A 23,435-nucleotide genomic window follows, 5' to 3' on the forward strand; every position below is an offset into this window, starting at 1 on the left:
AGAAGTGCCGCGGTTGTTGTGGATTATACTGCTGCCCACCACCAGATCCTGGGGCCTACTGCTTGACCCCAGGACACCAGCATGCCACAGTTTTAAGTGTTTTTGTTTTGTTTTGTTTTTTTATAAAGATCTTATTTATTTATTTGACAGAGCACAAGCAGAGAGAGGCAGAGGGAAAAGCAGGCTTCCCGCTGAGCAGGGAGCCTGATGCGGGGCACGATCCCAGGAGATCATGACCTGAGCCGAAGGCAGATGCTTAACAGACTGAGCCACCCAGGCGCCCCAGTTTTAAGTTTTTTATGGAACTGTGATAAACATTTAGAAAAGTACACATATTTCTAAGTGGTACATGTGGCTCGCTTTTCACACACTGAACACACTTGTGCAGCCAGCAGCCAGATCAAGAAACAGGACATTAGAGTGCCCCGGGAGTCCCCTTGTGATCTTTCCAGTCACTATCCCTGCAGAGATGACCACTCTCCTGTTTTTATCAGATGTAAATGAAAAGGCAGGTCTTTGAGCCTCAGCCTCTGCATGTGCTGTTCCCTCGCATGGACCTTTGTAACCTGGTAAGCTCTGGAGCTTTTAAAATTCTCTGTGCAGCCTCACCCCTTTCTGACAAAATAAAATTCTCCTCCATTGAGCAGCCTCACCTTACGTGTAGCTCTTACTGCAAGCACTGTACTGAATTGTCACTGCACACACGTCTAGTGACTAGAAGCTCCTTGAGAGTGTGTCCTCCTCTGCCTGGCACAGATTATGGGACTAAATTGAAAACACAGGATTTTCACATTTTCCATATCTGTGTATCTGAATATTGCATATCAGGTCATTTTAATTTCAGTAAATAACATTTAGACGTAGGAAATGGCTGTGAGAATTTTCTAGTGGCAAGACACAGGCTAGCAAGGAGTAAAGGCCCATTTTCCTCAGTATCTAAAATCCGGGGGCTCTAAAAACCAGTAACCCGAGCCGTGTGTCTTCTGTGGAAGCCCCTCTGTCCTGCCGCCGAGCCCCAGTTAGCTGGCATCCTCCCTGCCATTGACAGCCTATTAGAGACATCTCTGGGGGTTAGAGGTAAGTCCAGAAGAATTACACAACAGAGATGCAGTCGCTATTCCTCAGGGCTCCATATTCCTTTCTGTGAAACCTGGCTTCAGTTGATGTAACTGAAGTTTAACTTCTCTTTGAAAAATTACAGATCATTGAATATGAAAAAAAACAAACCCTGGGACAAAATGATACTGGATTCAGTTGTGATGGGACTGCTAACACATTCAGGGTCATGTTCAAAGAACCTATAGAGATCCTGCCCAACGTGTGCTACACAGCATGCGCGACACTCAAAGTAAGTCTTCCAGAATGTTCCAGAGGGTGAACTGGTGGGTTTCCTCTTGCATGTTACAGAGTGGTTTTCCATAGAAGCTGAGAGTCCCTGACAATAAAGCCTTTAGGAAGAGGGGGAAAGAAGGAAGCTGGGAGTTAAAGTACTCCCCACTGCTTTGACAAAGAAGTGCTTCTCAGCACAGCTCTCTTCTGAAAGGTTCTTCACAAGAAGTAGCCCTTTGCTTGAGTAGGAGTTTGAATGTTTGACAGAAGATAAAATAATTATTTTATTAAAACCATTTAACTGTTGTCTAAAAGCTGACTTCTACGTTCAGTATTTTTAATCATTAACTGGCTTTGTAGCAAAAACTTCATTTTTCATGAAATGGTTTAACATAAAGTTTCACATAAGAACTATAATGAAATATAATAGATCGTTAATCTAATTAAAACACCACATTAAATTGAGTGCTTATTAAATGAAAATTACTCATGAACCTTTTGTTCTCATTTAGGGTCCAGATTCCCACTATGGCACAAAAGGATTGAAGAAAGTCGTGCATGAGACACCTACTGCTAGCAAGACTGTTTTTTTCTTTTTCAGTTCCCCTGGCAATAATAATGGCACTTCAATAGAAGATGGACAAATACCAGAAATAATATTTTATACATAATTCAGCATTCTGATACATCTTGGCTAAATAGTACCATACCATCTAGTCTCAAAGGCATAAAAAACTGGCCACAAAAAATAGTTTGTCATGAATATTTAAAGTTTTAAGATAAGAAACATTTTAGTTTCTTAGAGGAGATAAAGAATGTTGATTTAAATCCCTGCATGGTTTAAAAGCAGATTTTCCATTTTCTCATAACCTTAGGGGAAAAGAGAACTGGGCGTTAACTATTTAAAAAGAAAAAAAAAAAACGCAGGTCTTTAAGCTTTATCTTGTATAATTTCATAGATCAGCTGACTCATGGTCTTTCCACAGTTTTATAGAAAGATTCTTGTTTCAGACAGCTGGTTTTGTTGTTGATGTTGTTTTAACTGTTGTGAAGGTTAGATGAGTTGGACTTACAGGCTTATCTATTCTGAAGGTTACATGAGATGAGATGGGTCAGTATTCCTAAAGAATTGCCATTAATTCACATAACTAATTTCAAAGAAAACTGACCTTGTATTTGGAGTTTTGAAGTATCTGGTTGTTAGCATTCAGAATATTGCTAGAAGTAGGCCTAATAAATGCCCAAGAACATTCTCAATGTATTTACAAAAAAGGATATTTTGTAACAGTATATAGTCATGTTACATAGTACAGTTTTAAACTATAAATGGAGTTTGTACAGATTCACAATAATGTGACATAAACGGAGGGTCTAAAGGTAGAGTCTAAGACCGGATTCTTTATCGCTAATCTGCACCGCTGTACTCGTGTGTCTGTACGGGGAACACTCCTGAGAATGCCCGAGATTGAAATGGCGCAGCTGGTGGCCACCGGCCAACCAGCATCAGTTCAACATTGGGGCGATAATCTTACATAACAAGAAACTGACTAAAATACTGACTTTTCTAACAACTACTTTGAAATTTTAAAGATAACCAACAGAATCACTCCTGCGGAAAAGTATACTTTCTGTCACCTACACAGTTCTACCCAAGAAGTAAGATATGTTTCATATTTATGACCTCACTCATGTCACAGGTACAGCTGTATTAGGAGGGCATAGGAAGTATACCTGGTAAACAACATTTGTATACTTTTTTATAAAGCAAAATTTTTATATAAATAACATTCTCTTTTTCCCTCAAAAGTGATTATCTTGTTAAAAAAAAAAGCTTATGTGTAATTAAGTTTAAGATATATCAAATGGTTTTGGAAGATGGTTAAAAATCACAATTCTTTTAAGTAACAACTTAAGAATTGAGGTTTTCTAAATAGTAATTAGGACAAAAATTTTTCATCTAAAATAGCACTTCATTTTATATTTTTAAGAAGGTAGTGAGGTGTGTTGGTGGCAGAGGTCTCAAAATTGCTGAAGAAGGGACATTTTTCTATCTCGTGTCTTACGGATGTAAACCTCAGTTAACTGGAATATCTATGAAATGTGTGTGGTTCTGGTTGACTAGATTAACCAGCAAATACCCTGTAGTAACCGTTATGGAAAGTACTTCTACCTTGTAAAGTATGGTATGCCCTGGGTTAGTAAGTTAATGTTTTTTTGACATTTGAGGCATTTCAAATGCTTTTCAAGTATGTTGCACTGAACAATGATTGTAACTGAAGGTAGCTATAGAAGGGATAAGAAACGGAACTGTTCGCTGATGTGGGATGTCCCCTGGAATTTTTAAAAAAATAAATATTATCCTTTTATTTTTTTGTCATTTGTCTTTTTTTTCCCCTGGAAGTTGAGTACAAGACACCATTTTGGGACAAGGATTCTAGTTAATTTGAGGTTTAACCTTATTTTTAATTTATGGAAGTAATGCAACACAAAGTAAGAGTGCCTCGCTGCTGCCTTAGCAGTAATCACTCCTGCCATCTATCTGCTGCTTGATCCTTTTTTGTGGCCTCCGGTTTTTCTCCCTTGTTCTCATCTCAGGAGGTGGGAGAATGAAGACTCTTCTCGTTATTTACTCTGTTAGGGTTGTTTGGTGTTAATAATAGCTACCAGAGCGATCGCTTTGTGCCGGGCTCTGCACTAAGTAGCTGACACATTCTCATCTGTGCCTCACATCAGCGTGAGTTAAGTACTGTTCTAAAACCCACTTCACACGCAGAGATTTCATGTTTCTGAAGGTCCGTCAGGGGGAGGCAGAATGTAAACCCAGGCCTCCCTCCCACGCTGCAGCTCCTGAATATCCCCGAGATGATGCACTCTCCGCTCAGTGCCCCACTGCCATCATCCTGGCTCAGGCCACCATCTTCCGTCTGAGCGGCAGGTCTCCCGGCCTCTGCTCTGCTGGCCACGCTGCAGCCAGTGATCTTTTCCAAACAACACATGGGGCTGCGCCAGTCCCTTGCTTCTGCCCACCTCCAGTTTCATCTCTTGCCACATCGCACATCAGAATATTATCTCCTCTCCTTTTACATTGTGGAATCCTCAGCGCCTGGCACAACACGTGGAAGGTGCCCGAGGGCTGAGGCTGCACGAGGCTCCACAACCACCGTGGGCCATGGGGAGCAGCGTCCGCACCCGCTGGTGGGCAGCAGGAGTCGGCCGCCACCTGGCCCTGTGCCCGCCTTGCCGCTCGCTGCAGTCCTTTGTTTCCAGGAGGAAAGAAGACCAGCGGTAACACAGCCTTCCTCCCTGGGGTGTGGGTGTGTGTGACGGTCGAGGGCGGTCACGACGGGATTCAATCCCAGCTCTCTACCCCAGTCTTCCCGGGCTACTTTCCAGGACGGGGTGGGTCATGCTCCCGCCGGCCGGGAGGGGTCGCCCTGGGGCCGGAGCGGAGACGCGGGCCTGCAGGGCCGCTCCCGCCGGCTTGCGCAGGCGCGGAGCGCTCTTCCGGCGCCGGCTCGCCTCCGCCCGGCTGCCCGCCGGGGATGCTGCGGCCGTGCGGCGGGCTGAGGCAGCTCCTGTCGGGACGCGGGGCCGGAGCCTCTGCCCGGCTCCCCTTAGGCGCTGAAATGCCCAAGAAAGCTGGTGCGACGAACAAGGCCAGTGGCAAGCCCCGTGGCAGGGGGAGGGTGGGCGGCGCGCGGGAGAGAGGCGGGGAAGCGCAGCCGGCGGCTGGTGGCCCCCAAGACCCGGGGCTCCCGCGGCCTCCTGCCGCTCCTCCTCTGTCCGGACGGCAGGGTGTCCGTGGGGCCAGCGCCCCCCGCCCCCCGCGTCGGAGGCTCGGGGCGGCGCCCTCCCCGCCCCCGGGCCGCCGGTGCGCGCAGCGCGTCCTCGCCGCTCTGTGCGCATCCTCTGTGCTCCTGCCGCCGCGCTGCCCGCTGCCCGCTGCCCTGCGCGCGGAGTTCGGCAGCAGCTTCCGTCACAGGAGCAGGCCTTCGGTGCCGCCGCCGTCCCTTCCTCTCCCCCAAGTACGCACACTTCCAGCCTAGTTGCGCACAGACGTTTGTCAGCTCGTGCCGCCGGAGGTGCAAGGATGAGTAAGAAGCGGCCCCTTGCGGCTGCGCTAGGGCCCAGCGCTAAGGTGTGGGAGCCAGAGTTCCCGTCTTCCCGGCGCAGGAGAAGAACACTCGGGTGGGCTGATGGGAGGGCTTCGTGGAAGAATTGATTCGGAATACTTGGAAAACCTTTCCGGGTGGCCAGAAATGCCTGAGCGCGACGAGCTCGTCTTAGTTAAAGGTGAAAGGGAGTAGTGGAAGGCTCAAAGGTGTGGGGACGTATCTGATAGCCTGTAAAGTTGTCGTGTGGTTGTTGTCGTTTTAGGGTAAGAACCAGAGCAAGGAACCAGAGGGACCACTTCCTCCCTTAGGCCCCGTGGCCGTTGATCCTAAGGGTTGTGTCACCATAGCCATCCGTGCCAAACCCGGGTCCAAACGAAACGCTGTAACAGGTACATGTGGACACTGAGGTGGGAGTCATGGGGGGGGGGAGGCGGCCCCCCTCCATCCTCCCTTCGCTTTGGTTAGCTGAAAGTTGATCCTGTACAGTCGGTGTAGTTCTCGAATCTGCGATCAGAGGCTTTCCCGTTTACTAGGTTCTAATAATGTAAAGGTGTAAATCCAGTGTCGAAGTGACTATACGATATTTACAGCATGCCAAGTTCGATGACAAAGCCACTGTATATTTTCCCTCTTAAAAATACGGTATTTTATTTTTTTTAATTTTTTTTTTTTTATATTTTATTTGAGAGAGAGAGAGAAACAGCACGAGAGGGGAGAGGGTCAGAGGGAGAAGCAGGCTCCCCGCCGAGCAGGGAGCCCGATGTGGGACTCGGTCCCAGGACTCCGGGATCATGACCTGAGCCGAAGGCAGTCGCTTAACCAACTGAGCCACCCAGGCGCCCCCAAGATACGGTATTTTAGAAAGGACACATGTAGGTAGCCTAGAATTATTAGTTTGTCCTTATTTCAGAAGTGGAGACATTGGTCAGAGAAAGAAAGAAGAGACATTTTGGTTGAGTCTAATGACCAAGGAGGAAGAGAAGACCTGGTGTCTGAGAGCTCTGGTCTTCAGCTCCTGTGCAACCTTGTTTTAAGTTAAAACAATACAAAACTTTTCTGGGCCCAGTTCTTTTTCTCTGTGGGATGGGGTATTGGACTAAGAGGCTTTCAGGCGATTCCCTGGAGCCCAAAAGGTGCCTCATGGATCTCTTAGGTGGACACGGGGCGTGAGGGGGCAGCAGGCAGGGCTCCTGAGGAGCTGTGTTTTCATTTATTGTGAATGTTGGGAGTCCAGGGGAACTTGTATGGGGGCAGGTGGGCGGGGTATTCTTGGTGGGAAAAAAGTTTGAGAACCATTCATCTGAATTACTGTGAAGGTCTTTTTCACCTCCAAAGCTCTTTATTCCTTTTCTTTTTACACTTTGAAAACAAGACCTCAGAACTGGAGTGCTGGACGTGGTTTGTAGCTAGTGGCCTAGTTAGCTTGGCTGTGTGTGGGCCGCACCCACCGTGGCCAGCCTTTTCTGAGTAGTCGCTGTGGACAGTCCACTCTCGGCACACCACGTGTCATCAGATCTGAGATGGCCATCCACTAGAAGGTACACAGGTAATTCTGTGTACCAGCAAGACAGATCCATGTGAATACTTTCTTTGCCATCTATTGTGAGACGCATCTAGATTTGAAAGGTACTAAAATGCAGACAAGGGCACACCTTAGAATCCCAATCAGTGACAGGACAGGAGGTGGGTTGTTGCGCCACTTTGTGCTTGTGGATTCTGTGGCCACGTCGTTCGCACGGGCAAGGTGTAAGTGTGTGAAAAATGCCTGCATAACCCCAGGTGGGGACCAACTTAAGCTCACTTGCAAACTCCTTTGAGTAAATGCTTCTCACTCTGAATAACTGTGGAGGACTAGGGGCAGGTGCACTTTATAAAGGCTGTATTGACCCGGAAGGCAGGAGCACTCTTCAAAAGCAACGTTCTTTGTCCCAGGATGTCAAAGCATGCATTCAAATTAACTTTGACTTACAACATAGCTTTATAGCCATGTGCCTTTGGGCACATCTGGATTTGTTTCCTCATTTGTAAACTGGAGATCATAATGGCATTAATATCTTCTTCATAAAGCTGTAGTGAGGATTGAACAAGTTAATATTTGTGAAGTCCCTGAAACATGTTTGTGTGCCATCGAATTAGTATATACAAGTGCTGTGTAAATGTTTAAATGCTGCATTTTAAAAACCAAAAGAGGCATTTCACATGAGCTGAATCTCATTTTCCCAATGACGGAACCGTGAGCTGGCTCGTTCACACCCAGCTCCTGATCCTGCCTTGGGGCTCTTCGTACCACTCGGGCAGTTTCCAGTTGCTTGAGGCCCAGGACACTGCCCAGGACTCTGGGCCCATCTTGGTCCACAGGACAGGGGAAATGTCAGTTTTCTCTGGATTTCTTTCCTGAAACGGCAGAGGCGTATTTATCATGTTTATGTTCCCTCAAGTGTGAGTAGTTTACTCGCTCATTTCTTCATGCAGTAGTTATTGATGGAAAACCCACTCTGCCAGGGAAATGCAAACCCTTTTACAGAATATCCTCGCTCCTTAAGGATACAGTCCGTGCTGATTTCATTGCAGACGTGACAGTGGAAGCTGTGAGCGTGGCCATAGCAGCCGCCCCATCGGAAGGAGAGGCTAATGCCGAGCTCTGTCGGTACCTCTCCAAAGTCTTGGAGCTCAGGAAGAGCGACGTGGTTTTGGATAAGGTAGGTCTCTCTCCCTGGAAACAGCTTTGATGATTACACATCAGTCATTATTTTATAAATATGGGTTCTTTCTTTTCCAAGTAATTGAAAAGCTAGGTTTTTTTAAACTCTCATCCATTTAATCACTAAAATGTGTGAATTCTATGTAGTCTCCTTCATTCCTACTGCCTTGATCCTTACTCTGACCGCGCTCTGTACGTGTATTCCTTAGTTGCCACCATTTCGAGCATTTTCTCCTTTCTACATGTATTCCTGTACCTGCTGTCAGACTGATTTTATCTTTTTCTTTAAATCATCACCATACTAACAAATCTGAAAGGGGTCCCTTAGTGAGTCCATCAACGTGTTTCTGGTCCCCCACATTATCCTGACTCCCGGGAGAAGCTCATCAAGAAGAGAGAGTGCCATGAAGTCATTAATATCATGGGTTTGCTCTGGGGCTGGGTATCAAAATCACGTGGGAGTGATATCTAGAATACACATTTCTGGGCATCACTCAAGACTTTTTTTTTTAAGATTTTATTTATTTATTTGACAGAGAAAGACAGAGAGGGAACACAAGCAGGGGAAGTGGGAGAGGGAGAAGCAGGCCTCCCACCGAGCAGGGAGCCTGATGCGGGGCTCGATCCCAGGACCCTGGGATCATGACCTGAGCCGAAGGCAGACGCTTAACAACTGAGCCACCCAGGCGCCCCTCAAGACTTACTGAAATAGAATTTGCAGGAGTGAGACCCAACCATGCTTCTAGTGATATACTCTCTAGATCCAGGTTCTAGCTGGCATTCAGAGTCTTTGGTTAATAGGCTGCATCTAAAAATCTCTCCCATCAGACCACTTCCCTTGATTTATCTTCCACCTGTGGCAGGTCATTTCGGATTTGTCGGTGCGCACGCTCTGACATGGGCCTGAAAGGCACTTCCCACTCTTCTCCCCCGATAGATAATCCCGGCTCAGATTTTACCTTCTTTAAAGGATGTTTCAAAATGAAACCCTTGGCTCGGTTGTGAAATTAGAGGATTTGCTTTTTTTTTTTTTTTTTGAATTTTCAGAAATGTGTAACAGAACAGTTCTATATTTGGAATTATTTTTATACAAGGTTTATATAAAATTGCAGTATTTGGTAATTTAAAAAATAATTTTCACTTTTAATTTAAACAAAGAAGTTACTTAAAAACACAATATTCTACATCTGGACTCCATTCATTTTGAAATTTTAATGCCAGTTTTTATTATTACAGAAATTGATGTATGAAGGTAAAAACCCTGGAGAGTTGTAAACATTTGTAGTACGGTGGAATCTAGGATACAGTTGCCGGTTAGACCAGAAATCCAGAGATGAGCGAGAGAACGCGCTAGCTCGGCTGTCAGGAAAGCTGCAGCCCACCAGCGGCAGCACCGAGGACTCAGCTTTGATGGCTGCAGCTGAGCCCTGCTCTCTCTAATAGCACTAGAATGCTCAGTGAGCCATCCTCACACCATTTTTTCCTTTTGGTCCAGGGTGGTAAATCTCGTGAAAAAGTGGTGAAGCTATTAGTGTCCACAACTGGAGAAGAGATCTTGGAGAAATTAAAGCAGCAAGTCGAAAAAAAATAGAAGCAAGTTATGAGAAGTACATCCTTGAGAAGCTTTTTAATTGCTATTCATGAAGAGGCTGTTAAATAGGAAAATGTATTTCAGTGCACTGAAGAACATGAAAAAAAATTTAAGAACAGGACTCAAAAAAGAAGTAGGAATTTTAAAAGTACTGTATGTTCAACGTAGGTTCTGACATCCAAACAGTTTGGAAGACGTTAGTCCGATTTCATCGCATTACAAAATAACAGAGCTGGAAGAGATCTTCCGGACGACCTCAGTCAGCCCCTTTCATCCTGTGATGGGGCTTCTGCTATCCAGAAGTTGAGAGACTTGTTCAGGATCACACCATGCCGGATGGCAGCTAGAACCCAGGGCTCCTGGTTGGATGCAGTTTATCCTGATTGTAAATGAAGATGTTTCCACAGCACTCTAGGGTTCTGAGGATTGCCTTCTCTAGAGTTTACAAGTGACAGAAGAAAACCTGTCACACTGCTTTGTGGTCTTTATATTTTAAAAGGCTTATCTACAAAAATGCTTTTTGTGTCTTTTGAAAACTATGGAGCATTTTGTGAAAAAGTAAATAAGAGTAATCGGGACTTGTAATTTACTGTTAATTATTTTGGGGAAGTCACTGAATTTTTGTCCTCGTTGGATGGTGCAGTCTTCAAATCTGGTAGTTCCTATGAATCTCCAAAGATCCTTAAAATAAGGGGCTGGAAGCTACTTTCAGTATTTGTAAAAGCCTATCAGAAATCATATCTACATTAAAGCTTCAAAAGCTAATAATAAATACCTTGTTTTTAAATATCCAATGCAAGTTATAGTGATTTGGTCAGGTAAATAAGTTCATTACCTTTGCTGATCAGAATCAAAGCAGTTGTGTGCTTTTGTCTAAGTACCTGAGAAAATATATTGGTAGACAAAACGTTTAAAACTACAAAATCCCCAAGAAGGACCAATAATAAAAATTATTGATGATGAAAGAGCTGAGAAATAGTCATCTGGTACAGCGCTCATTCTGTGGCTAGGAACCAAGGACAAGAAGAGTCACTTGGATGACCCGGGACCACAGCTAATACATGCAGAACATGAGTTATGCTCAGCTGCCTTCTCGAAGCCATACTGCCTCCAAAGTGCTTCTGCTGTACCTGGTCTTGGCTTCAGAACTTTTCCTACTCTTTTCCCTGTCTTCCCATACATTTCAGTGTGCGCCCTAAAGGCATTTTACTTAGGGTTTTTTACATGGATCACTGTTAGGATGCTTTCCTTGACAGGTAACAGAAACCGAACTCTATCTGGCTTACACAAGAAAGGCATTTGTTAGCCCAGTACCTGGAAAGTCCAGGGCAGGGTTTACTTAGGGGTTAGTCTGATGCAGCAGCTCAGCGATGTCATAAAGGACCCACTTTCTTTCCTTCCCCTGCCTCACGCTAGCTAGCAGTGCCAGCTTCATCCTTAGGCCCACTTCCTTCATGGAGGCAAAAAGGCAACAGCTCTAGGCTTCATGTCCCCATACCACCCTCTCCAGCAGGAAAAGAGGCCACTCAGAAGAGCTCTGGTATTTTCCAAAAGTTCTCAGCTTCTCCCCACTCCTTTGTGTCTAGGGAATGGGGGGAGAGAACCAGAGGATGTAGATGGCACCTTTGTAATGTTTAAAGTTACAAACAACTAAAAATTCAGACTTCGGGAGGCAGGTTTTCTCTGGGCTATGGGCTGTCAGGAATCCCGCCCCCACCCCGGCCAGGGATTTGTAGTAAGGGATTTGGTTAAGTAGTTCCTTAACTGTAATGCAAAATACAAATTTAAAAACATACTGTGACCCCCACTATAGATTTTCTAAAATGCATGTGACTAGAGACTAAAAATTTTAAGCTAGATTTTCAATCTACATCCAAGAGGTGGCACCATAATTCAACAGAAAGCCACACAGAATTTGAAGGGACTGATAATTCCTTGAAGTGAGCAGTACTAGTAGGAAATGTCTTCTGTAGCGCCTACCAGTGTCACACACTGATCTTGTCTTGTCTTGGAGACATTTCATAGGCTTATCCCCTACATTCCCTGAGTTCAGTTCGGGCCAGAGTGTGGTGTTAACTTCCTTGGCTGGGTACTCAGAAGTCCCAGCTCAGTACTTCAGTGGAGTCAGCATGGCCCCGAGTATCTCCCTTCATTTTGCAGCTTTCAGAAATCCCAATTTAGTTGGGTGTTTTTGAAAATGGAGTTGGGCTGGGAAATTGGCAAGGAATTCATTTCTAAACACGATGCCAGTTTATTAATTTGAGTGAAGAACACACCTGCCAAATAGGTAGGATAGTGGGATCCTCTAGTGAGGGTCTGTTATTTTGGGAAATCTCTTCAAGAAGCCAGTCATCATTTGAAGACTGCTTGGAGAGCTTGGGATCAGAACCAAGGGAATTAGGGGATGGGCAGGGGAGCTCTGACCATCAGAGAGAGACCAATTATATCTTAGCCCCTCTCCTGGGACAACACTGCACACTGACACTCCTGGCACAGGAGCTCCCCTTTTCTAGACTCTGAGAAGACCACCTACTTCTGCCCAGATAGGCTTTCCTCTGACAATCCTTAAAATTCAGTTGATAAGGTTCTCAGCATTTTGTAATCCTTTTCTGGCTGTGTGCCACAGGGTCCATCTAGTCCCCTTGATACTAGAGTCTGGACAGGGGGGAACCCCCAAACTTAAGAGACTCAGTGGTCATTTCTACATGAAACTCCTCTATGAGATGGTTTTACTATCACATTGGCTTTCAAATTGTGTCAGAGCCTTATGTTTCCCTAGAGAGACCTTGGGGGTTGGAGAACTGGAGACTTAAGTAAGGGAGTGAGTCAAGTCAACAGAACTCCAAGCCTTTATTCCTGTTCCAAAACTATGCTGTCAGTATGGTAGCTGCTACGCGCATGTGGTTACTGAGCACTTGAAAGGTGGCTAATCAGATTTTTAAAAAAAAATAAAAGCATCATGGAAAAAAAGGCCATGTTGGAAACAACAGAGAAGAGGCAACAGAGAATAGGGCACAGAATTTGGAAGGCAGGATAGAGAAAGGTGAGCAAAGAAAGGAAAATGACATCTAGAATTTTGGCAAAGGGAAGTCAACACAGACATAATGGGGGTCCTGAAAACCCAAAAAGTGGAACAAAACAAAGATTTCAAGATATAATCAAGAAAATATTGAAAAAAATGATTTTAAGAAATAAAAGGTGCAGCAGGGGAAACACTGATGAAGAATGGTTGACAGGGAGATAAAACCTAGTAAAGTTCTCTGATTTCAAAAACAAAAATGCTGGTGGCCATCTAGCCAAAAAGTTGAAGTCCTGGGAAGGGAGGGGGAGACATATATGTACATTCATATGTTGCTAATGGGAATGTGAATTGCTACAGTGTTTTAGAAAATGTGGCACTTAATAAAAATACAGGTGTTTTAACCCTACTTTGGAGAATACCTCATAGAACACATAAAAATGCCAAAGAATATATGGGCAAAAAAGAGGAAACAATCTTAAGTGTCTACCTACAGGAGAATAATCATATAATCAACAGAAAATCCATACTATGGAGTATTAGACTGTTAATTTTTAATCTATAGTTACTGGAGTCATGTCTATTATGTTGCATGAACAAAGAGTAATACACGTGTGTGTATATATATACACAATCTCACTTTAGTAAGCGGAAAAATATATATGTATATCAAATTTACACATATTTGTGTGGGCATGGTAAAAGAGAACATGCACAACAGCCCATAATCGCTGGATGAGTGCAGCGATTTGTGATGGTTCACTTTTTTATAACGTTTATTATTTTGTATGCACACCAAACATATATAGTGAAGAAAATTTTAAAATGACAAAACACTCAAATGAAAAAGCTCTGGCCTTTAGCAATTAGGGAAGCTTTATTTATTTAATTCAGACAAAGGCTGGAGATCTGTTAGGGAGTTAAAGGCACTGGCAGTGGAAAAAAACCATGAGATCATCATCACATCCTCCCCTACAGCTGTCTCAGGAGAAGTCACTGAAACCCAGAGAAAACCTAACTGGTAATTAATACATGGGGCTCTGTGTGTCCCTTAGGGACAGGAATGAAAACACCAACTGAATTAGCCCATCAGCCCATGGAGACCTTGGTAAAGACTTGTGAGCTGCCTTCCTTGCACCCAGGTCAGCCTAGATGTACCCCACATCCCACTCTACTTCTGGACACTCACAGCTGATACGGACCTGCAACCTTTTGTGTCCCCAGCCCCATGATGCATACTTTCTGTAAATGCTTTCACTTAATCCTGCAAGGAGACAGTCAGAGTACATGTTAGCAGTTTTGATGGAAGGCCTGTCCTCTTAACTTGCTTCTCCCATACCGTCCTGAAATCTTAAAATCTGGGGGTTATTATCCACAGCTTATCTCCACTTTCCCAGTCTGAGGGCATTGGTAACCAGCTCCTCAGATAAGAGCGTTTCTTGGGCACCTAGCAGCCTCCGCAGTGGTACAGGAGCTGAAGCTACTTCAGCTCTGGCACGTCCTAATAGCGTGTAGCCCTACTGATGGGCCCCATGCAGCCAGCTTGTTCCAGGCCATTCTTTCCCAGAATGTCCATGGGTTAAGGGATCTCTGCCACTGTCCCTATTTTCCTCAAAAGCTGGTCCTAGTAGAGGTCTAGACTTCTGAAAAGGAGGAGATACTTGCTCAAGGCTACCTTGGAATCCAATGGTATAATCTATTTGAATCTAGTTATTGATTTGGCTGCATAATAATTTACCAGAAGCCAAGCAAAATCTTTGTTTAGATAATACAGAACATAGCACAAAGAATATATCTGAATTCTGAAGGAGAAATCTAAAAATTAACATAACTCCTACTGATGTCAAGAGTATTTACTCTTGTTGGCTTTAATTCATTCTAAATTAAAGGCCAGAGGATTATAAAAGCACACATTTCTAAATTTATAAATAAACACAGGAATGACACAGAGTGAACTATATAATTGGGTTTTTCACACAGAATTAGCTAAAGTCTATTTAGTACTTCAAAATCCTCATTTATATCTCAAATATGCTCCTGTGGTCAAAATACGAGATACTGAAAGACAAATCCCAAATAAACTTCTCAGTGGATGGTTTGTAATACCTCAATTTGTCTAACATTACCAAAGTAAGCACTTTCACAAGTCATCTTTCAAGCTAACTGAAGTTATTAAATGGTATTACAAGTTGCCATGAGTGGGGAGTATAGTTCCTACATTTTCTAATGAAAAAAAAAATTGCCTTTCACTATAAGCAATAGCACTAAATAAAAGAAGTCAAAGGCCAGGGGCATAGGTTTCCATACACAGCCAAATCTGTGTTTGGGTTGAATGAATCAAAGGGAGTAGGTCTAGGAAAAATTTTAAGGTGTTAAAATAACTGTCTTTAGAAACAAGGTGTGGTGCTTTTATTAGAGTTCAGAATTAGTGTTATCAGTAATCTTCAGAGCAAGAGATAATTTCCTTCCATTTTAGTATTCTAAACTTAAAACTGACATTTCATTACTCTTAATTCTATCATAAAATTCTAGATTTTCCTTTAGGCAAATAAATTACAAAGGGAAAAGTACATCCTGTCTGTTGAGCATTATAAGTAATGCAGCTCTGAAAACCAAAACCATGCTAGAAATCTCACCAGATGTCTTTTTCCTATCTGGTTTCAAGAGTTCAAACTATCCTCAGAGCTGTGACCCATGGTTATGACTCTGGATAACCTCAGATCCTTCTAGCACTCAAGAAAGGAAAAAAAAACCAAAACCCTCCTATCTCAAGTCTCCAGCAAGCTGGTCTCAAAAGGATATTAATCTGGTATGTTTCCATAATCAGCATTTGACATTTTAAAATCAGCGTCAATTTCAAACAGCAAATGCTACTAATTTTAGCTCAATATTTACATAAATTTTCTTTGATATTTGAAATTTGTTATATTCTGAAGGACAGAATTTCTTCTTTTGCTATTTCATATACTAACTCACATAAGAATCACAAATCTTTACTCTCCGTTAAGTCTCCTGCTCTACCTTATCTTCTATCAGTTACTCTGTATCCTTTAGATCAACACTATGCTTTACCATTTACCAAATACTTCCCTCCCATTGATTCAACAAACGTTTATACAGCACCATTTATGTGCCAGTGGGGGGTTTAATGGTCATAAGCTCTAGTTTCTATCTTAAGCTCTTGTATGTTTGGTCACTTATTTTATGACGACCCTGTGAAGAGTGGCAGGGTATTATCCTCATTTTTACAGGTGAGCACATAAGCTCCAGGTTTAACTGATTTTTCTCAAGGTCATTCACCTTGTAAGGACAGGACTGGAAGCCAGGACTCCTTACGCTTAACGTTTCGGTTATGGCAACAGACTATTTGAGATTAATTCCGTTTGACACTATTTTAATTTTCTTCAGATAATTCTCTGAATTATCCTTAATTTTTTTCATGTTATTTTCTGTCTCTCCCACATGAAGCAGAAACCATGACTTTTATTTCCCGTTTTAAGCATATAGGGTAGTCTAGTGGCAACTGCTGTTTAAAAAAAAAGAAAAGAAAAACCACCGCCACATAGGCTTCTCATGCAGAATGCAAAAATATAATTCATGTTAAAAGGACTCACAGTATTTTCAAGCAGGGCTGATACTCAGGCCATCTGTGAATATTTAAATACTATTGGAAAATAACCTTTCCTTTGAGGTTCCTGAAACCCATCCCTCACTCCGACCCTGCCCCATGGACCCAGAGGTCTCTCTAATTAGTGCCAGTAGCTGGCATGGCAAGGGCCTTCAGGATCCTGTTCTAAAGCTGTGGCTTTAGTGACCCAATGAGTCAGTGAGTCAGTGCCTGTGCTTTATCAGTTGACAGATATTTTTAATAACCCATCTGCCTTTAGAGAAGATCTTGGTGTGCAGTGAGAGTTCTTAACTCTCTAGGCTACATATCTGTAGTACCAAGATAAAGATGTAACAGCACTGTGTCTATTGATGTAATTAGAGGGATATAGGGAAAACCCTTACCTTATTGTTAAAATCTTATTTACATCTGAGTGTGAAGACCTGATTTATTAGATCCTTTCCAATCAAACAGTTACCTGAAAGGATGGCTCTTCAGGAAGGGGCGTGGAAGGGAGAGTTGGATCCAGAGCATGGAGAAGTAGTGCCTGGAGAAGTCAACCTCCGGGGCCTAGAGTGGAGTGCTAAGAGAGAAGGCAGCAGAAGGCACATTTAGGGAGTTGCCTTCATATTCCTTTTCCCTATGATGAAACTTCTACTCTTGAGCCAAATAAGCCTTTTCAACAGATATAAAGGAAAGAACAATAAAAAACCAAAAGGTTCATCACATTAATGAATGGACTAACTGCCAAAACTTGAGAGAGAAATTGCTTAATCTTGTAAGTAGTTTATTTGAGTAAAACCACTGAAATGGCCATTAAATCTGGAATAAACTCATCAGTCTAAAAGGAAGTTATAGCATCACTATATTTATACCAGAGGAAGCAGCAAGGTCCACATTCAGAAGTGAATATAACATTGTATAACATTGTACAATCAATTCACATTAAATACCATAAAAGTAAGTAGTCAGAATGCAGCATTATATACATACTATTGAAAAGGTAAGGGGAACATTTACACAGTGAAACTTTTTTATAACGTGAATTTTGATCAGCTTTAAGTTAGCAAAAAGCCTCACAGTTCGTAATGAAATGACTGTGTGCCCCAATCTGACCACCACTGAAACTGAGAAGGTCCCTTCCCCAGTTTATGGCTTTATTCTTGACATCCCTTTAAAAAGAGACCAAAGCGATTGTGGAACTGACTCATACCTGGAGTAATGATAAAGTACCACGGACATAACAAAAGCCAAAAGCATCTACAATTGTTTTACCTTTAACTGCTGATGTCACGTACAATACGCTACAAGTAAGCATCGTTGTGCATTCAGGAGTTGACTGCACTAACCTCTGTAAAAATTTCGGAATGAGCACATCTGAGTATATGGATACTTCCTTATCTTACAGAGTCAAATCGAGCATTTTCTACTGTAAAATTTTTATTTCTGTGTAAAACAAAGACAGAACCCCATGTAGGTCAAACAAGGAAAACAGACACCAAGTTCAAAGCACTATTAAGTCATGAAACAAAGAAGAATCTGAGGTAGAAGTCAGGCAATATAATCCACAACCTTTTTAGGGGCACACTGAACCATCACATCTCTAGTAAGAGCTCATTTTTTAAAAAAAGTCGCAAGTTCCAAAAAATTAATAATCCACTCTCTGAATTCAGATGTAAAACTATGACCAACAGAAGATACACACAAACTTTTGTCATGTTAACAGAGGAAATGGTTTTACTAAAAGCTGCTGACGTTTCCATCAGTAGTAACCATAGGGAGGCCGTTGGTTGTAACCATAGTGTCCGTATTGATGGGGGTAGTAAGGTTCTTGTCTGTGCTGCGGGTAATTGTTACCCCAGGATCGTCCATGCCACTGATTGGATCGATTGTCACTTGGCCACCCCCGTCTGCTATCCCTACCTCTAAACTGTCTGTTATCTTGCAACCTACAACAACAAAACAAAAAGATTTTTATACTTCCCTTTTAAAAAACACAAATGACAAATCTATCCTGGTGCATTTTATTTCTCAATCTAATACTCCGTAAACGAGAGTAAAAAACATTTTTCTCTGCAGAATGTTATATATAGCACCAGTTATTCAAAACTTTCCTAAAATTTAAATCATTCTTCCAGTAATATACTGGATACACTTTGCAGAGAAATAGGCAGACCACAACACAAAACCCACAACAATGGGATAGTTCTGAATCAAGCTAAAGTCTATTCAATTGTACAAGAGCAGTATGGTCATTTATTCCTTTTATCTATTTTGAATTATTAAATAGATGAAATTTCCATTGTATAACTTTCTAAAGTAAAACCAAAGACATAGCTGCCTTTATGTAATCTAGCACAAAGTTTTGTAGAAGACTCTAGGTTTGTAAAGTATATTTGCAGAAGTCCACAGGAAGAACATTTTTAAAAAGAACATTAAAACACATACACAGTTGAAGAGCAAGGAAAAAATACATGGTGCTGACAAAATTTTAATATTAAAGCAAATATTTACCAGCCACTCACTGTGTGCAGGCAGTGACCAGGCACGAGGTATACCACACTGAACAGGAACACTGGTCCTGCCCTCACTGGCCTTATAGGCCCGTGGAGTAAAGCTGTCGTCTCCCACATCAGCCACATGCATGTCCCCTGAAGTAATACATACCGATTGCCCCTATTTCTCTGGTTCCCACCAGCTCTGCTATTCCATTCCTCAACGATTGGAGGGGACTCAGGAGGGCGTTTCAGGTATTCCTGGTACTCCTTGTCATCTTCTGTGAATCTACTGGCAAACATCTCTTCAAAATTGGGAACAGCTTCAGAAGTGTCTGTCATCCTGAAATTCTGTACAGTTTTTAATATGTTTCTATGAGAATTTTTAAAAAAAATACTGTCTCACCAGATAGTGAAAAACCAAGAAATGAACAATTTTAGGCAAGGTACTCGTAAAAGTCTTTGTATACTTTTAAACTTAAGATGGTTTTAGACATTCAACTTAGTATTTCTTGATTTCTGTACCATAGGCATTGTGTTAACTGGTGCCTGGGGTACAAAGATGAACAATTTATCATGGTCTCTACCCTCCAAAGAGCTCTCAGTCTAGTGTAAGAGACAGACATGGTGTAAATACAAAGGGAGGAATAGTGAATGTCAAGAAACAAAGCTGGAAAAATGGGCAGGGACCAAACTGTGTTCAAGGCAAACAACTCTGCACTCATTCTGGTAGGAAAGGGGGAGTCTTAGGAACCTAAGTGGTTTAAGCAGGGAAGCCTCGGGGGCAAACTGACTATTTAGAAGGACCACTTTGCTAACAGGGTAGGGGAAGAGATTAGTGAGGACAGACCAAAAGCAGATTACTGCAAGCCTGGAGGACTCAATCTGAGGCAGCAACTGTGAGCACAGTTTGTTAAGAATTCCAGAAGAAATTAACCACTAACTAGATGTTGGGAGAAGAGGGGGGAATAAAGGATAACTTCCAGGCTTCTAGCCAAATGACCGGATGGGCTGTGGTGCCACAGGAACCACAGGAAAAAGGGTGGGTGAGGATACGGAGTTTGAAGTTAGTTATGATATGTACATCCACATGGAGAGTCAGCTCCCAGTTACCTATGTGGGACTGAGAACTAGGTGATGATAAATACGGGAGACATCAACAATTTTGTTGGTGGTTAATGCTGTGAGAGTGGATGAGATTCCTCAGGAAGACTGTGGAATAAGAAGAGTATCAAGGAACAGAATCCTGGAGAACAATGACCTGTAAGGAAGTTGGAGATAAAGAAGGGATCAGAGGGGAACACACACAGATAAGAACCAGAACAGCTTCTCACAGAAGGCAAGAACAGAGTGAATGGTTCTCAGTGTTGAATTGCACAATGATAGAACCAAGAAGAGAAAATTAATTGGATTTAGCCATTAGGAGGTGATTACGTCAGAGTACTAGGGATTGAAGCAGGACTGCTGTTTATTGAGAACTGGAAGCTAAGGAACTAGAAATCTACACGGATTACAGACTAAGCTTTCAAGAAACTTCACTGAACACAAGAGAAAAAAGGGCAGTAGCAAAGGGGTTACTGGAAGATTACCTCTAGTTTTTCCCAGGACAGTGTCCCTGAGGCTGTTTATAGGAAAAGAAAACCAATAAGAAAGAGAAATTGAAAACACAGGAGAGACATGAAAATGGAAAGGCAAATAAGCATTTAAATGAACAGCTACTCAAGTCTGGGTACTTTATAAAGGCTTATTCTGTGACAAAATGAAAAATACGATAGGTACTATCTAACAGCTAAAAAACACCTGAAACCTTTTATCAGCTGGGTTCCCCGGGCCAAGTGTGGATTAATTCAAGTGATATTTCTGCACCCACATTTTCAGAGAGCCCTCTACCTCTGAGAAAAGATTTGGCTTAGGCCACAAGAGGCCTCATCCTTGAGAAGTCAGGGGACCAAGAGTTCACTTCTTTTCATCTTTATCCAAGACCTGGAAGCCCAATCAGTATTCTGTAGGCAGCCCCCACTTCCCTGTCTTCCTTGGCCAAGCAGTGGTCAGTACTCCCGTCTCTTGCCTTCCCTAACCCAAGCTTCATCTTTCTACTCTCTGCCTCAAGATTCCTAAAACCTGTTCTGTGATTTGGGATGTATGTAACATCATGCTAAAACTTTAAAACCGAATCTCTCCCTCTTGCCTGACATCCTAAAATTATTTTTCTTCCTGTATTACTTCAACTCACAAAAGCCTTTGACAAAGACACGTGATGGTGGAAGAGAACTTCATTAGTTTGTTTTTCCTCCAGATCCCTCAAAACTCACGCCAGTATTTATACTACTGCCCTTATCCCAACAAAATTAAACCAAGACCATTGTGTGGACGCAAGCAGCAATACCCAGACGTTTTCTCTTTCAGGCTACTGCTCTCATAGACTTTCAGTGTGTCTGGGATTGGCAAACTGATGTCAAACTCTCAAATCCAAGGGATGATTTGTAGTAAGTTCAGCTGAGGAAAATCGTGCCTGGATTTCTAGAGGAATCACAGAAATCTCCAGGAAAAGGGCCCGTATCCCACCAGGTGGGAAGTAAAAATTATAAGGCAAGGTAAAAATGCTACTCCCACGGTCCCCCTCCCACAAGTGAACAAATATCTTTATCAGCACTCATGAGAATGCGATTTAAATAGACTTCTGATGGATCTGAGCTTTACTTACCCCAGCAGTCTGAGGCAGCTGCAATGTTTAATGTTTATGTTGTTTCGATCTGTGGGAAGGGGGGAAAAAAACGCCTGATTCCCTCGAAGGAAACCCTCAAAAGGTGTTGGGGGGGAGGGGCTGGTTACAAGCGCCCCGCTGGGCCTCCTAAACCAGTACGCTAGTCCGAGCACTAAAGAGAACAAGCTACGTTCTCTTCGTGGAAGGAAGGGGTCAGCCCTTCAGACTCGCCCTCCAACACCACTAGTGTCTTTATAAGTAACATCACACGCAACTCGGGTGCAGGCGACTGACGCCGGACATGACTGCCCGCACTGGGCCTTGGCTGCCCGGGAGACGGACCTAGGCCGCCACCAGGGCCCGGCGGGGCTTGCCCACCACGGCTCTGACAGGTCGGCTCCCTCCCGGGGCACCTCAACGCCCCAGACGCGACTGCCGGTGGAGGCCGAGTGGGGTGCCCGCTCCGTGCGGCCCCTCGGCTCGGCCCGCCCGGCTCCCCGCTCCGCGTGGCCCCCCCTAAAGGGCGACCGGGCAGCCGAGGGCTGCGTCCATCCGGCTCGGGCCGCACCCCACCCGCCGCACACGCAGGAACACCCACCTCCGGCCCACACCGCGGCCAAAGGATCTCCCACCACTGAGCTCTCCAAGGTAACGGAGCCCCTGGAGCGGCAAGCCGACATTCGCCTGACTTCCGCTTCCGGCGGGCAGGCGCGGGGGCGGGCCTGCCAGGTATCGCGAGATCGCGGGCTCGCCGTGAGGTTTCTTGCCGGTCGTTGGAGCGACGGGGCGACCCGCGCGCTGGAGCGAGCGGCGCGTCGAAGGGGGCGGTGCCCTGCTTGCACGCTCAGCCCGCGCTCCCCGGGCAGGACACAATGTCGCTGTGTGTGTGAAGTGCCCCCCTGGCTGGGCGCCGGTGACGGGTGGGGACGGGCGTTCAGGAAATTTGCAGGGCGGGGGGTGGGGAGGCCACTTCCGGCGAGACGAGGGCTGCGGTGGACGGTGGGCACGAGCGGAGGGCCTCAGCGGTGCCACATCTCTCACCCCTGGCCGGGCGGGCCGCGCTAGCTGGGTGTCCGTAGTCCGTTCTTTACCCGTTTTTGCCGAAACACCCCCCCCCCCCCCGCACCCGCTGAAGTCGTCAGCGTCCTGCTGCCTCCAAGCGTCTTGCCCGTTTCTTCTCGGGGGTTCTGCGGTTGTACCAGCGCGGGGCTTCGAAACGTAACTCGGCCCTCGCCCTCCCAAACGGCTTTCCAGACGGTGCACCCCCTTTTGTTAGCATCACCACTGGATTCCACTTAGAAACTTAGATGTCCCCAATTGATGCCATTTTTTTCCCCTTTACTGACTTCCGTCAATTGACAAGTTCTGTCGATTCTACCTCTGCAGAAATTCCGGCATCCATCCACCCTCCTTACCTACCAGGTCCACTCGAATTTCTCATTACTGTCCCCTGAACAGGGTAAATGCACTGCTTTTCTCTTAGATACCCTTCCTTTAGCATCACTCGCCTGCCAGCCCAGCTGACAGAGCTGCTACAGTCATCTTTAAAACGCAGCTGTGATCAAAAACCTTCACTGGCTCCCTGTTGCCTGTAGGTTAAAGGCCAAATTTATTAACTTGAATTCAAAACTCTTAACTTTGTTTCCTGCTGTTCCCCCTTTCGTTCTCCCTTTCCCGTGGCAAATCAGACCACCTCCTGCACGAATAACCCATTGCCTTTCTAAGGACTGCTCCTGTCTCTTTCTCTTTGGAATACCCTTCCCTCCCCATCTTCTTGGGATGTCTAGATTCTGTCCATTCTTTAAAGCCAGGTGAAGTGACTTCTCCATCTAGAAATAAATTTTCTTTGCTACTGAATGTCCATCCTACTTTCT

General features: G+C 44.1%; 4 protein-coding genes across 7 annotated transcripts in view; 3 read left to right on the top strand and 1 right to left on the bottom strand.

Moving 5' to 3' along the window:
• The window catches only part of BTBD1 (BTB domain containing 1), a 46,860-nt gene extending 43,165 nt beyond the window's left edge, over positions 1-3,695 (top strand). Inside the window, exons 7-8 of the mRNA XM_025893061.1 lie at positions 1,202-1,348; positions 1,842-3,695. Of these exons, the coding sequence (XP_025748846.1) occupies positions 1,202-1,348; positions 1,842-2,000 (306 nt within the window). The 3' untranslated portion in view covers positions 2,001-3,695. The remainder of the gene's footprint in view (positions 1-1,201; positions 1,349-1,841) is intronic.
• Positions 3,696-4,109: 414 nt separating this feature from the next.
• On the top strand, positions 4,110-10,712 carry CUNH15orf40 (chromosome unknown C15orf40 homolog). Its single transcript, XM_073882124.1, has 6 exons — positions 4,110-4,302; positions 4,597-4,985; positions 5,707-5,833; positions 8,016-8,143; positions 9,382-9,397; positions 9,641-10,712. The coding sequence occupies exons 1-6, from the start codon at positions 4,110-4,112 to the stop codon at positions 9,646-9,648; spliced, it is 861 nt and encodes a 286-aa protein (XP_073738225.1). The 3' UTR covers positions 9,649-10,712.
• HOMER2 (homer scaffold protein 2) overlaps positions 5,708-23,435 on the top strand; it is a 130,995-nt gene continuing 113,267 nt past the window's right edge. For both annotated transcript variants that reach the window (XM_073882207.1, XM_073882208.1), the window contains exon 1: positions 5,708-5,833. The gene's annotated coding sequence lies outside the window, so the exon portion shown is untranslated. The remainder of the gene's footprint in view (positions 5,834-23,435) is intronic.
• Positions 17,133-22,312, bottom strand: RAMAC (RNA guanine-7 methyltransferase activating subunit). 3 transcript variants are annotated; one of them, XM_025892966.2, is made up of 4 exons: positions 22,160-22,293; positions 21,562-21,610; positions 19,030-19,208; positions 17,133-18,311 (listed from the first exon to the last, which is right to left on the bottom strand). In XM_025892966.2, the coding sequence occupies exons 3-4, from the start codon at positions 19,197-19,199 to the stop codon at positions 18,125-18,127; spliced, it is 357 nt and encodes a 118-aa protein (XP_025748751.1). In that variant the 5' UTR covers positions 19,200-19,208; positions 21,562-21,610; positions 22,160-22,293; the 3' UTR covers positions 17,133-18,124. The 3 variants fall into 3 exon arrangements, with proteins under 3 accessions (XP_025748751.1, XP_025748750.1, XP_073738312.1); XM_025892965.2 differs by lacking the exon at positions 21,562-21,610 and having other exon boundaries at positions 22,160-22,312; XM_073882211.1 differs by lacking the exon at positions 21,562-21,610 and having other exon boundaries at positions 19,030-19,230; positions 22,160-22,261.

Source organism: Callorhinus ursinus, unplaced genomic scaffold (genome assembly GCF_003265705.2).
Source record: "Callorhinus ursinus isolate GAN/ISIS: 27379988/994484 unplaced genomic scaffold, GSC_fseal_2.0 scaffold45, whole genome shotgun sequence".
In the NCBI taxonomy this organism is placed as follows: Eukaryota; Metazoa; Chordata; class Mammalia; order Carnivora; family Otariidae; genus Callorhinus; species Callorhinus ursinus.